Source organism: Mesitornis unicolor, unplaced genomic scaffold (assembly GCF_000695765.1).
Source record: "Mesitornis unicolor isolate BGI_N332 unplaced genomic scaffold, ASM69576v1 scaffold11243, whole genome shotgun sequence".
Taxonomy (NCBI): Eukaryota; Metazoa; Chordata; class Aves; order Mesitornithiformes; family Mesitornithidae; genus Mesitornis; species Mesitornis unicolor.
The window spans coordinates 2,147-15,522 of record NW_010172694.1 but is presented as its reverse complement, the minus strand read 5'-3'; the positions used below and the strand labels follow the sequence as shown (position 1 = coordinate 15,522).

Sequence of the window (13,376 nt, the reverse complement as noted above, 5' to 3'; positions counted from 1 at the left end):
CATGGTGGGGGATGAAGAAAGATTCTTGGTTAATGACCATCCATATACCTGACTTACATAGTTGACCTCTACATATTTGTTATACTGTTCACATTTAAAATTCCTGTTTAATGAAACCCTACTTCAAATTTATCTGTTTACTCTTCTTTGAGCTTAATATCAGAAAGAACAACTATAAAAAATGAGGATGCATAAAGAATTAAAAGGTGCAGTTATTGAGACTACAAATCTCACAGGGAACACTGGAAAAAATGTGTGCTAGTTAGTCGAAAGCTAAAAAGAACAGAGAAGGCACAATGAAATAGCTGACTAAGGCATGCTCAGGGTACTGAAATGCATTCCTGAGAACATAGAGGTCATAAGTAAAGAGAAAAGGACATCAACTCTGAAACGTTAAAAGCAAAAACATAAGATGACAGAACTAAAAAATGATGTTGAGGTTCAACTTGCTGTGAGTGAAACTTCCAGACTACTGAGTGGGCAATGCATGCTCGAGGTGTAAAAGTAGCATGTAAAAATGTGGCCACAGTGGAATGAATTGGAGTTCACAGTAGAGGAACTTATCAGAGCCTTTCTTAACATGGTAAGGTAATGATTCTCTATATGTGCTTTGGTGGAGAACTCAGGTTAAGAAACTCCTGCTTATCTCTTCTCTCCCTCAGAGCTGTTTGTTCCCACATCCTTGCTGTACATCAATGAACTCATTTTGACTTTTAAATAACTCCTTTTTAAAAGCATTATTTTTATCCAGGATTGGTTTCCAGGGCGATCATACAGCCATATGTGTTGACAGAATTTGAGCATCGTGGAGTATGGCATATAGATGTGAAGGGCTCCTAGAAGCAGGAAGATGGGAGCAGCTTAAGCTGTCTTTCCTCCTAAAGTCAGTCAAATTACACCCTGACTAACTCTCAGATGTGGAGACCCACAGAAGAGCTCTCATAACAAAGAGAGAGCAAGAATAGGGGAAAATCACCAGAAGCAGATAGATTTGCCTTCCCATGTGACTGGAGCAAGAATGGGACAGCCGGCCTAACTATGGTTTTGTGTAACCTGTGGATTAAGCCAACCATGGCAGAGAAGATTTTAGACTCTGGAATGAGATAAAAGTGACACGTCTGCAGCAGTCCTGACTCATGTAGGCATTTCTGGTTGACTAACTGAAGTACAGTAGCATTAGTAGACAAATTGATAAAACTGATATTGTGAAGCACAGCTTTTGTTGAAGGTACTCTTCCATCTTTTGAAGCCCGTTGAAGGACTCAGTGACATAAAGTTAAGAAACTGATTTCAAGAAAGCTTCTATAAAGGCTTCTTAGCCAAGACGGAAATAAATTAATCTCCTATGATCTGATTCTCTTGTAGACCAATACCGTATTAAAAGAGAAAAAAACAAAAGGACAGAAATAAATGGTTTCCTTTGACAATACAAGAAGGATATCAGTGTGATTCTACAAAGTTTTTGCCAGAAATGTTGCTTTTCCATAAGTCCCACATCTGACTAGACAGAACCGAGGAAGAAAGTGAGCAGCCTTGTCATTGAGAGAGCCAGAGACTAAAGGGGTACTTTAGCTGCAGTAGAAATTCAACTTCAAGAAGCATTCAGTTTGAATTCTTTCCTGAAACAAATGACAAAAGGGGAAATCAAACAGGTCGACTCAATGAGGAAGCAGACTAAAGAAACTAGTAATTCATATGCATTAGAGAAATGCCAATAGCAGCTCAGCTGGATTATGAGTTTTCCTTTTACTGCATGGAGTATCCCATATGAGGGGTATTATGGGAATTTAGTGCAGGGCAAGTTGTTGTCTCTTAATGTGAGGGTGTCTCAGTCTGAGAAACACAGGGAGAATGAGTGATTCACCAGTAATAGATACATCTTCCAACCTCCAGGAAAGCTGCTTAAGAAAATAAAAGAGAAATATGGAGGTATTTATTGAAGAGATGTTCAGGAACACCACAGGGTAAGTCTACCCATCATTATCAATTCCGGCACTGTAAAGGAAGGAGAAAGGTCTTCCTGTTTCTTGGGCCAGGTGGAAGAAAAACCATGGCTACAGCAGCTGGATATGAGGACAGAGAAGGAACTGTGACAGGTAGAAGATCCAGGACAGAGAGTCAGTAGTTCTTGCTGGAATAACTGCTCTACTAGTCTGGTGACTGGGATGAAAAGCTGTTCCCATAAGCCCAATTCTTTGGGGTTTTTTTGGCTACTAAGAAAATGATTATAAGTCCCAATAAAAAAGTAGTGAAGTCTTTGCCTGTACCTCTGCCTGCCCATGTGCCTGTCATGGTCTTGGTGACATTGTTGGCCACAAGTGGACGCTGAGGTAAATAGAAAGGGAATTTCAACTAATAACCACTAATGTCCCTTGTTTTGGCATCTGTTCTGTTTCCTCCTGCAAAAGACAAATAGCTTCATCATACTCCCTTTCTTACCATCAGATGAGATACTCACATACAGTCAATGGGAGAGTAGCTAAGGGAGGCTGAAGATGAGGGTTCATACAACAGGAAGGGAGATACAAATGTAGCTTATCAAATGGAGACAACATTATCTTGAGTTGGCTGAAAAGTAATTGCTTTTTTTTTATAGACATACATGTCTTGAATTCTAACTAACTTCATTTTAAACCACAAACTCATTATGTACCTTGAGAGCTGACAGTTCAAGCTTGTTTTAGAAAAAGGAAGTGCATTATTTCATTAACAATTACTTATTTGGCGTAGATTGAAAAATGGAAACTCAAAAGGAACATTTAAATCATATTTTGCTGTATTACTTCAGGACAGGAAAAAATAGTGTGCAAGCTCATAAGAAGTTATGTGATGTGTATGATGAAGATGCCTTAAAACTATGATAGTGTCAAAATTGGTTTGCTAAATTTCCATCCACAGATTTTGATGTTAAAGATGCACCACACTCAGGAAGGCAAATCGAAGTTGATAACAACAAAATAAGGTAATTAAAAAGATCAACTCCAATTGGTGTTTAATGACACTAGAGATTGCTGATAATCTTAACATATCAAAATTGAACATTGAAAACCATTTAAACCAACTTGGATATGTTAGGAAGCTCGTTATTTCGGTACTGCATGCAGTTAAAGAAATTAATATCACTAAGTTCATTGACATCTGCAATTCTCTCTTGAAACGTGAAGAAAAGGATCCATTTTTGAAATGTGTGATAACAGGCAACAAAAAATGAATCGTCTACAGTGATAAACAAAAAAGATCATGGAGCAAGTGTAGTGAACCAGCTCAAAGGATTTCAAAAGCAGATGTTTACCAAAGGAAGGTTATGCTGTCAGTCTTTTGGGATTTTAAAGGTATTGTGTATTTTGAATTGCTTCTAAGGATCCAAACCATTAGTTCACACATGTACTGTCATCAGCTGAAAAAATGGAATGAAGCCATCAAACAGAAGCATCCAGAAATGGTAAATTGCAAAGGTGGTGTGTTTCTCCATGGTAATGCTAGACCACATACAAGTTTGGTCGCCTGTCAAAAATTGTTGCAGCCTGGAATAGGATGTGTTACTACATCCATCATATTCGCCAGACCATCATACGACCATCTGTTTCATTCTTTACAAAATGCCTTGAATAGTAAAACCTTCACTGCTGATGAGGATATAAAATAGTTTTTTGCCAAAAAAAGATAAGAACTTTTTTAAGCGTGGAATCATGAAGTTGCCAAACTATGGCAAAATGACAGGGTGCTGACTCATCTCATTTAAACTATACTTTTACCTTGAAAGGTTGAACTAGATGATCCTTGTGGATCCTTCTCTTCCAACCTTCTTCAATGATTATGTGATTATATGAAAATGGACAATATATTGTTTAATACAGTTTTTGTTTTCCATGAAAAATTGTGCTTTCATTTACCCAGGAAAAAAAAATACTTTTTGGCCAATCCAATATACGAAAGGAGATAAGAGGAAAGAAACCAAGGGAGAAAACATACACCTGTATGTATGGCTCACTTATATTTAAATTATTTTCAAACAGGGTGATGTAGCTACCAATTAGGCTGAGAAAAAGAAAGAAGAAAGTGAATCTTGGTAGCAAAATGAAGCATACAATTTATTAGAAAAAAGGCACCACACAGCCCCTTCTCCTGAATATCTTCTTGTATGCAGGTACTGATGGCTTGGAAAGTCTTGTGGTGGTAGAAGAATTTCTTTGGAGATTCCAATGGCCCAGGCTGCACTGAATTGCTGAAAGGCAGCCATGAAATCCTCAATTCCTGAGTGCATGCCATATAGTGAAAGTAATTAGTCCAGGTGTGCAGAAGGAGGCCGGTTGTAGTGGCAGCAGTGACAACATCAGTGATGAATACAGTGATGGTGGCCATAGTGGCATAAATAGAGTTGTTTCAGTAACAGCAAAAATGACTGATTTGGGTGTTTTTCTTCTCCTCCCAGTGGGATGGAAAGGAGGTAACAGGCTTCTCAGTACTGAGCTGCAGTTTTCTGTTTCCACTCCCACAGGAAGGGAAAAGTAACAAAGGAACACCTCCCCTCTTTCCACTGACCACTCTTCTTAATGATTTTAGAGTAAAAACAGGTCTAATCCCATTCATTAAAGAAAGAGAGAGACCTCCCAGAAAATAAGATCAGAGACTCAAACCAGGGAAACCAGACTATGATTATTGCAAGAACAAAAAACATGAATGAATAGAAGCAGTGAGAGCCGAAGCAGCAAAAAGCTTTTAAGTCTGGAAGGAGGGAAGAAGGCACTATTTGAGGATCCTGCACAGCTCCTGTGATACCCATTGAGGATATCCAGATAGCCCCTGGACATTGTCTGGGTACTTAGTATTGATCCTTCTTTGACAAGTTCTTCCTGACCAAACGGGGAACATCCTTTCAGCAAGTGGGAGACATATGGGTGCTGGCCCACCTCATGGACTGGACAAACAGGATAAGTTACATCATTTGTCATGATCTGGCTAATCTTCAGCTTGGGAGTACTGACCAGGGCCATCCTTCAGTGCTCTGAAAGCACTAAAGAAACATCTTCACTCATACACATGTAACAATAGCTTCAAACAAACTACTTCAAACAGGCTCCTGGAAAGATGCAGAGCAATGCAAAGTGACCTTCATATGAGATTTGAGTTACTAGGAATGTGAAAAGTAACAGAACAAAAGACAAAAGAAACCCTTATTTCACTGCAAAAATTCCTAGCAATTCTGCATCATAAAGACTACGCATAGCATGCAGCTATAAGCTCTTGCTCAGTAATGGTACAATAAAAGTAGAAAGGGCAGCATGAATGAGTGACAATGAGTGTAATCTCAGCTGTCAGAGCACATATGAAGGAGACAATCAGCCTGAGATCCGCTCTACTGGTCCAAAATATTGACCTTGATTGACTTTTGATTTAACCCAATACAGTTGTTGCTATTTCTCTGTTGCAGTTGAGGAAAAAGCAGCAGTTTCCAGAACCTGAATATTCAAATGCTTACTACTGATCAGATTTGATGGATTTTCAAAGACATATCCATATAGCAAAAGTCTTCTGAACAACCTTCTCTGTGTGTCCAGAGAAGGGCAACAAAGCTGCTGAGGCGTCTGAAGCACAGTCACAGAATCATCAAGGTTGGAAGAGATCTCTAAGATCATTAAGTCCAACTGTCAGCCTAACACCACCATGCCCACTAAACCACGTCCTGAAGTGTCACATCCACACACTTGAACACCTCCAGGGATGGTGACTCCACCACCTCCCTGGGCAGTGTATTCCAGTTTCCACTCTTTCAGTAAAGATATTTTTCCTAATATACAATCTAAGCATCCCCTGGGACAGCTTGAGGCCATTTCCTCTTGTTCTGTCACTAGTCACATGGAAGAGACCAACACCCACCTCGCTGCAACCTCTCAGGTCTCCTCTCAGTTTCCTCTTATCCAAACTAAACAATCCCAGCTCCCTCAGCCACTCCTCATAAGGCTTATTCTCCAGACCCTCCATCAGCTTCACTGCCCTTCTCTGGCTATGCTCCAGTCCCTCAATGTCCTTTTTAGTGGGAGGCCCAAAACTGAACACAGTATTCAAGGTGCGGCCTCACCAGTGCAGAGGGGCAAAATCACTTCCCTACTCCTACTGGCCACACTATTTCTGACACAAGTCAGGATGCTTTTGGCCTTCTTGGCCACCTAGACACACTGCTGGCTCATGTTCAGTCGGCTGTCAATCAGTACCCCCAGGTCCTTTTCTGCCTGGCAGCATTCTAGCCACTCCTTCCCAAACCTGTAGTGCTGTATAGGGTTATTGTGACCCAAGTGCAGGACCCAGCATATTGACCTCAGCCCATAGATCCAGTCTGTCTAGGTCCCTCTGCAGAGCCATTCTACCCTCAGGCAGATCAACACTCCCACCCAGTTTGGTGTCATCTGCAAACTTACTAAGGATGCACTCAATCCCCTCATCCAGATCATTGATAAAGATGTTAACCAGAACTGGCCGCAAAATTGATCCCTGGGGAACACCACTTGTGACTGGCCACCAACTGGATTTAGTTCCAGTCATCACCACTCTCTATGCTTGGCTGTCCAGCCAGTTTTTAACCCAGTGAAGAGTAAACCTGTCCAAGCCATGAGCTGCCAGTTTCTCTAGGAGGATTCTGTGGGAGACTGTTTCAAAGGCTTTACTAAAGTCCAGGTAGACAACATCCACAGCCTTTCCTTCATCCACTAGTCAGGTCATCTGACCACAGAAGGAAATCAGGTTGGTTAGGCAGGACCTGCCCTTCCTGATCCTATACTGGCTTCGTCTAATCCCCTGTTTGTCCTGCTCATGCCGTATGAGAGCATTCATGATGAACCCACTTCATAATCTTCCGTGGTACCGAGGTCAGGCTGACAGACCTGTAGTTCCCTAAATCCTCCTTCTGGCTCTTCTTGTAGATTGCATCACATTGACGAGCTTCCAGTCACCTGGGACATCCCCAGTTAACCGATAAATGATGGAGAGTGGCTTTGCAGACACTTCTGCTAGCTCCCTCAGTACTCTTGAGTGGATCCCATCTGGCCCCATAGACTTGTGAGTGTCCAAGTGGCATAGCAGGTCACTAACTGCTTCCTCTTCGATTATGGGAGGTTTATTCTGCTCTCAGTCCTTGTCTTCCAGCTCAGGGGGCTGGATATCTTGAAGACAGCTGGTCTGACTATTAAAGACTGAGGCAAACAAGGCATTAAGTACCTCAGCCTTTTCCTTGTTCTTGGTGGAAATGTTTCCCTCTGCATCCACTAAAGGGTGGAGATTCTCCTTCGCTTTCTTTCTGCTATTAATGTACTTGTAAAAACATTTTTTGTTATCTTTTACGACAGTGGCTAGATTGAGTTCTAGCTGGGCTTTTGCTCTCCTAATTTTCTCTCTGCATGACCTGACAAGATCCCTGTACACTTCTTGTGTTGCTGGCCCTTTCTTCCAAAAGTTGTATACTCTCTTATTTTTCCCCAAGTTCCAGCAAAAGCTTCCTGCTCAGCCAGGCCTGTTGCCTTCCCCTCCGGTTCGTCTTATGGCACATGGGGATAGTGTGCTCTTGTGCCTTTAAGACTTTCTTCTTAAAGAAAGTCCACACTTCCTGGACTCCTCTGCTCTTCAGGACTGTTTCCCAAGTGACTGTCTCTACCTGAGACAGTCCTGAAAAGGCCAACGTCTGCCCTCCAGAAGTCCGTCCTCCTTGCTTCACCAAGAATTGAGATCTCTATAATTTCATGGTCACTAAGGCCAAGCCAGCTTCCAACCACCAGTCTTTCTCTCTTTGTGAACAGCAGATCAAGCGAGACACCTCCCCTGGTAGGCTCACTTACCGGTTGTATCAGGAACTTGTCTTCCATGCACCCCAGGAACCTCCTAGACTGTTTCCTCTCTGCTGTGGTGTATTTCCAGCAGACATCTGGTAAGTTGAAGTCTCTCAAAAGAGCAAGGGCTAGTGTTTGTGATACTTCTCCTACCTGCATGTAGAATGCTTCATCTGCCTCTTCATCCTGGTTGGGTGGTCTATAACAGACTCCTAGCAGGATATCAGCCTTGTTAGCCTTCACTCTCATCCTACCCTCATCCTTACAAGCTGTATGAAGAACAGCTGAGGGAACTGGGGTTGTTTAGCCTGGAGAAGAGGAGGCTGAGGGGAGACCTTATTGCCCTCTACAACTACCTGAGAGTATAGTGTGGGCGGTCAGCGTCTTCTTCCAAGCAACAAGCAATAGAGTGAGAGGAAATAGATTAGATAGTAGGAAAAATGTCTTCACTGAAGGGGTTATCAGATATTGGAATGGGCTGCCTAGGGAGGTGGTCTAGTCACCGTCCCTGGAGGGATTTATAAGACAGGTAGATGAGGCGCTTAGAGACATGGTTTAGTGGTGGACAGGTTCTAGTTGGACTTGATGATCTGAAAGATCTTTTCCAATCAAATGATTCTATGATTCTATGAACCTTCTTTCTTAAGAAATTTACTGGATCTCCTTCGAGGATATATTTCAATTATTTACAGAGCCAAAATAATGTATTTTACCTAAGCCTGTTTTAAAAAATTTGAAACATCTTGTCTGAAATGTTCTAGATACAACACCTGAAGCTTATATCTGATAAGGAAAAATTCAGCCTACATGACAAAAGCTGGAAGAGTTTTAAACAACTTATGCAAGGCAGTTGTTCTGAGAGATGGGGGGTGCAGAATTTGTTCTGATGTGTATGGAGAAGAACCTCTGCTTCATGCAGAGCAGTTGGAAGCTTATACATTCTGTGCAATTATCTAAGACAAATGAATTTGGAGAAAATGAACTGCATCCTCAGGAGTGAAATAAGATAGAGCTATTCATTATAGATTAGGTATACATTCCTTGAAAATAGGGTGAAGTGGCTGAAATGTAATGGAATAACCAAATATAAACTGATAGGTACCAATAGGACCAGCCATAATCCCATGTGTGGGGTCTCCAGTCTTCAGGACCAAGATTTACAGTCATTTGAAATACAGTTGTGTACATCATGTGAGCAACCATGCCAAGAAGACCTGAAAAATATGATATAAGAATATTAGAAAATGTAAATTGAGGGCATTCTTCATTGTCAGCTTTTTGCAGTTGACCCTTGAGTTGATACTTTATGAAGTATCTAAACTCTATAAATCACTCAAAAATACTGGACATTATAATCTAAGTGTATTTAGGTGTCATGTATTTGCCAATACAATCACTAATACAGTTCCTTGACACCTTCTCTGCATGCCAAAGGAATCTAGAGGAGCAATGGGACATGTAGCCCACAGATTTTAAAAGGCAACAAGTTGATTTGCTCTCATCTCTGAAAACATCTCCGTTTCCTATCATTCAGTGGCAAGATTTTTCAAAGGCATGCAGTCATATGCCCTTTCCCAGGGTCTTAAATGCAGGCAGATTTATCAGTGCTATGTAGGTGAATGAAAAAGTGATCAAACACTTAATGGCCATTAAAAAGCAATGGCAGTCTAGATGATGAAAGAGGCTTATATTTAATCATTCAATTTTCAAAATTGCTACTAGGCTTCTGCCTAATCCTGAGTATCTGTTTTCCTTTAGCATTTTATTCTCCAGTAGTGAACTTCTCTGTGAACATCTATATTTTTTGCTTCAGCTTCATTTACAAACCCATAAATACACTTGCAGTGTCCCACTGTCTAAAACACATTAGCTTCTCAGAGCAGACGGTCCCCCACCAAACTCACAAGACCCAGTTTGTTAGCTGTTCCTAAATCATGTTGTTACATGAGTTCTCACAAAAATAGCTAGCGTACAGTATCTCTCAGTCTAGGATACATGTCCTTGGGCATAATAAGTTAGGGCGGACAATGACCTGGCTTCAGTCATCACTGGGAAATGGTCTTCTCTGCAATACTGGTAGTGCTTGAAACACCATCAACAGGCAATTAGGAGAGCCCTAACATGTAACACACAGCCAAGAGGCTTCATGCTGCGAAGCATTTGTTAGGTAGCTGGCACCCTGATAGTATATTCCTTAATAAAATCTTTAGAGAGAGTGGTTTGGCTGTTAGAGAATGGATACCAATTGTCTGTCTCTCACCAGCGCAGTGCTATGTCACAGTCATTTCTGAGTTACATGCGTGGCTGTCCTGAATCCTCCAGTCTGTCTGCCTAGAAATGCATATAACTGGAGTGTGAACATGAGCTCCTGTGCTGGAGATCTCCTCTTAGCTCTTATACAAGGATTAAATCCTGACTCTGGCTCAACACTTCAGCAGTGGTTTCAGGGCAATTTGGTGCCTGAGAAATGGTGAAAATTTAACTAATTCACATATCAAAGACAAGCATAGTTGTATATGGGTGCCTGTCAATGTTCTTTTCATCAGAGGCTGCTGAGGGCAACAGTGGCAGTGGCACCAATAATGTGTATTTCATAGCAGTGGAATTAACTAGCAGGGCACATGTATTTAGGAAAAAAAACTCAAAAATTAGAATAATAATTTCTCTAGAGTCAAAAGCTGCATTTGGGACATTATAAACCTACTTACCTATGGTCAGAAAATTTCACATTGTGATTCTTCTTCTACATAACCATGTTCTGCACAAGTTAGAACTTAAATTTTAGGATTTTATTCAGCCTAAGCTAAAGACTGAGGGCACTGAGAAATCAAACACTATCTTGAATGTGTTTTTAAATACAGTAACAGGTTTGGTGTTTTTTTAATTTTTATGCTTTCAATATAGTTAGAATCATGCAGCTACTGTTTCCTGTAGCTGAGTTTTAATTTCCATTTGTCTGCCAGAATTGAAAGCATGTTTGTACAAGAAATTACACCTTCATTACAGATTAGGACAACTAGATTTGTTTTAAATCTACAAAGGATTTATACATAAGTTTAACATCTGAGACAGATGTTCTTCGACTCTCTAATATTTCAAGACATTTTACTAGTGGAAGTAAACAGAATGTCCAGAAAAAGCTTGCTGCTTGCTCTGTAAGCCTCCTTAATACTGTACAGGCCAAAAGCAAATAGAATATGTATAAAAGTGAATACTTATTATTATTGGGAAAGGAAAATGTTGCTAATAGTGGCCAAAACTCCTTAAAGAGTTGAATAAAGCTCACTACTCTTTCTTTGGAAATAGATATGACAGTGGATCATGAGGTTTGGTGAGTTAAGGGAGAAATTAGGCTTTTTTGAGCAGTTAGTGATACTAGTGATAATAGAGACATTTAACTAGTTGGACGTCTCTCAGGAAAGTCATTCAGAAGAAAGGAGATATTCCAGCAGGTTCTCAGGGTTCATAGGAAGCAAAGTTTGGGTACTGCATTCTGGACTACAGGGAGCTGAGATAGCAGTCTTCAACTGCAAAGAGGGAGGAATAATTTGCTCTCTGTTGCAAGTGGATATCCTAAAAGAAATGCTGTAAAAAAATCACAGCAACCAAGGCTTTAGATTAGACATGTAAATTTTCAGAACAGAATGAATTGGAATATATTTCCTAAGAAGGTGACAGAAACTTTTTTGTTTTTGTTTTTGTTTTTTGTGGTTGTGGGTTTTTTTCAGCCTGGGGATTTTCTTAAGATGGGGCTAGATAGCTTTCTGTCAGGAAAGGTTTATGAGAGTTGAGCCAAACTCAGGGCATAGTAATGGGTCCCTAGAAGTTTTGCACTTCCATAAAATTAAGAAAAACTAGACTTTCAGAAGTTACCATCTGGAATATGAATTGTGTTTGTTAAAGTCCTTGCAGGTTTGACCCAGTGTCCACATTTAGCATTGCCCTCTAGGCAGACCATGCAAAAACTGGACTAGAGAAACACTAGAGCAGCAACAGTGTTCAGAGGTCTAGAAATACATGCGAAGCCATGTGGCATGTTTCTCAACCATTTCTTTTGGAAAAAATGAAGATGAGATGTGATAGTTGTCTTCAACTATGCAAAGGCCTCTGCAGAAAGGAAGAAAATAATTTCTTCCTCATGATTATGGTCAGACACTTAATAAATTTGATTTATTTAGCCAACAAAAATTAGATTGGCAAATGGATTAAATGTTTGAGTGGAAAAAGTACGGTAAAAATCTTTAATTCATAAAGAAAGGCACAACAATCACAAATACAAGAATACTAAATCCAGAAACACGAAGATTAGGATCAAAGCCCAAAATTTACAATCCTGAGATTAATTCTTTGCCATCTGCCAGGTGTTTGACTTGCAATTAGATGTTTTTCCAAAATATATGCTTTCACCAACTATAAATCACTTTGGGCTCTAAACAATCCTGACCATATGAAGCACAGTGGCATGTGTTCTGCAAGAAATTATAGCAAATAAACAGTATGATTGCTTCTGGCTCTAAAATTAACAACTCTGTGAAACTCTGTTAATGTTATCCATAATTGCTGTTTTTACTGTAACATTCCTCAGTAACATTTCTATGATATAGACAGAATCACAGAGCACTTCAGGCTGTAAGACACCTTCAGAAGTCTCTGGTTCAAGCTCCTTCTGTTCGACACACAGTCAACACCAAGTCAAGACCAGATTCTTCAGATTGGACTAGGGACTCTGAAGTTACTTCCAAACTGAATTTGGCAAGAATCCTATGATTAAATAATATGCAGAAAATTAAAGACAATTTTAATGATGATTCTCTACTAATAATTATCTACTTATACTTTAATCCCTCTTAAAAGTGCTATTTTAATTTGGCTATTGCTAATTCTATACCTGGAAATTAAAAAAAAAATCAAGTTATTTGGAAGAGTATGTTACTTTTTTATCTTTGACAACCAACCTGACAATGAAATTAAAAATTATAAAATTAAAATAAGTTAAAAATAGTAAAAACTATAAAAATAAAATACAAAACCAATCATAATAGGAAACAATTTAAAATAATATTTTCCATTAAATTTTGCTGCGCCTTGTATGGTTAGTGTCTACATGGGTATTATTACAGTTTTGAAACTCAGACATTGTTATTAAATTTCAGGTGGAAGTCTATCAATGGACGGAATAAATCAAGAACCTTAACTGTACCTGCTAATACGGTGACTACTGCAGAAAAGGCGTTGATCTTTAGCCCATCAATGACGGTACTGTAGTAGCACATTTCTACTGACATAAGAATGGCTCCAATCAGAAGTAAAATGATGTACAGAAGCTCTGCTACAATAGACAGCCATAAAACGCCTGGAAAACCAAATCAATATACTGATGTTGTAAGCAGTCATTTAGTATTTTCACCATTTCTTTCTTCTTTTATTGTTTACACAACATTAAAGTCAAAAGCTGTGAGGATGCTGTTACAACATCTATAGGAAGACTTCGAGGTCAAGGGACTCCCTGAATTATAATTTCCTCTACTAATTTGGCCATTTAGTGGAAGAGCACTTGCA

General features: G+C 39.8%; 1 protein-coding gene across 1 annotated transcript in view; it reads right to left on the bottom strand.

Annotated features, from left to right (window-relative positions):
- LOC104537556 (germ cell-specific gene 1-like protein) overlaps window positions 1–13,376 on the bottom strand; it is a 15,869-nt gene that overhangs the window by 371 nt on the left and 2,122 nt on the right. The window contains exons 2-3 of the mRNA XM_010180477.1: window positions 13,018–13,170; window positions 8,920–9,031 (exon numbers count right to left, since the gene is read on the bottom strand). Of these exons, the coding sequence (XP_010178779.1) occupies window positions 8,920–9,031; window positions 13,018–13,102 (197 nt within the window). The 5' untranslated portion in view covers window positions 13,103–13,170. The remainder of the gene's footprint in view (window positions 1–8,919; window positions 9,032–13,017; window positions 13,171–13,376) is intronic.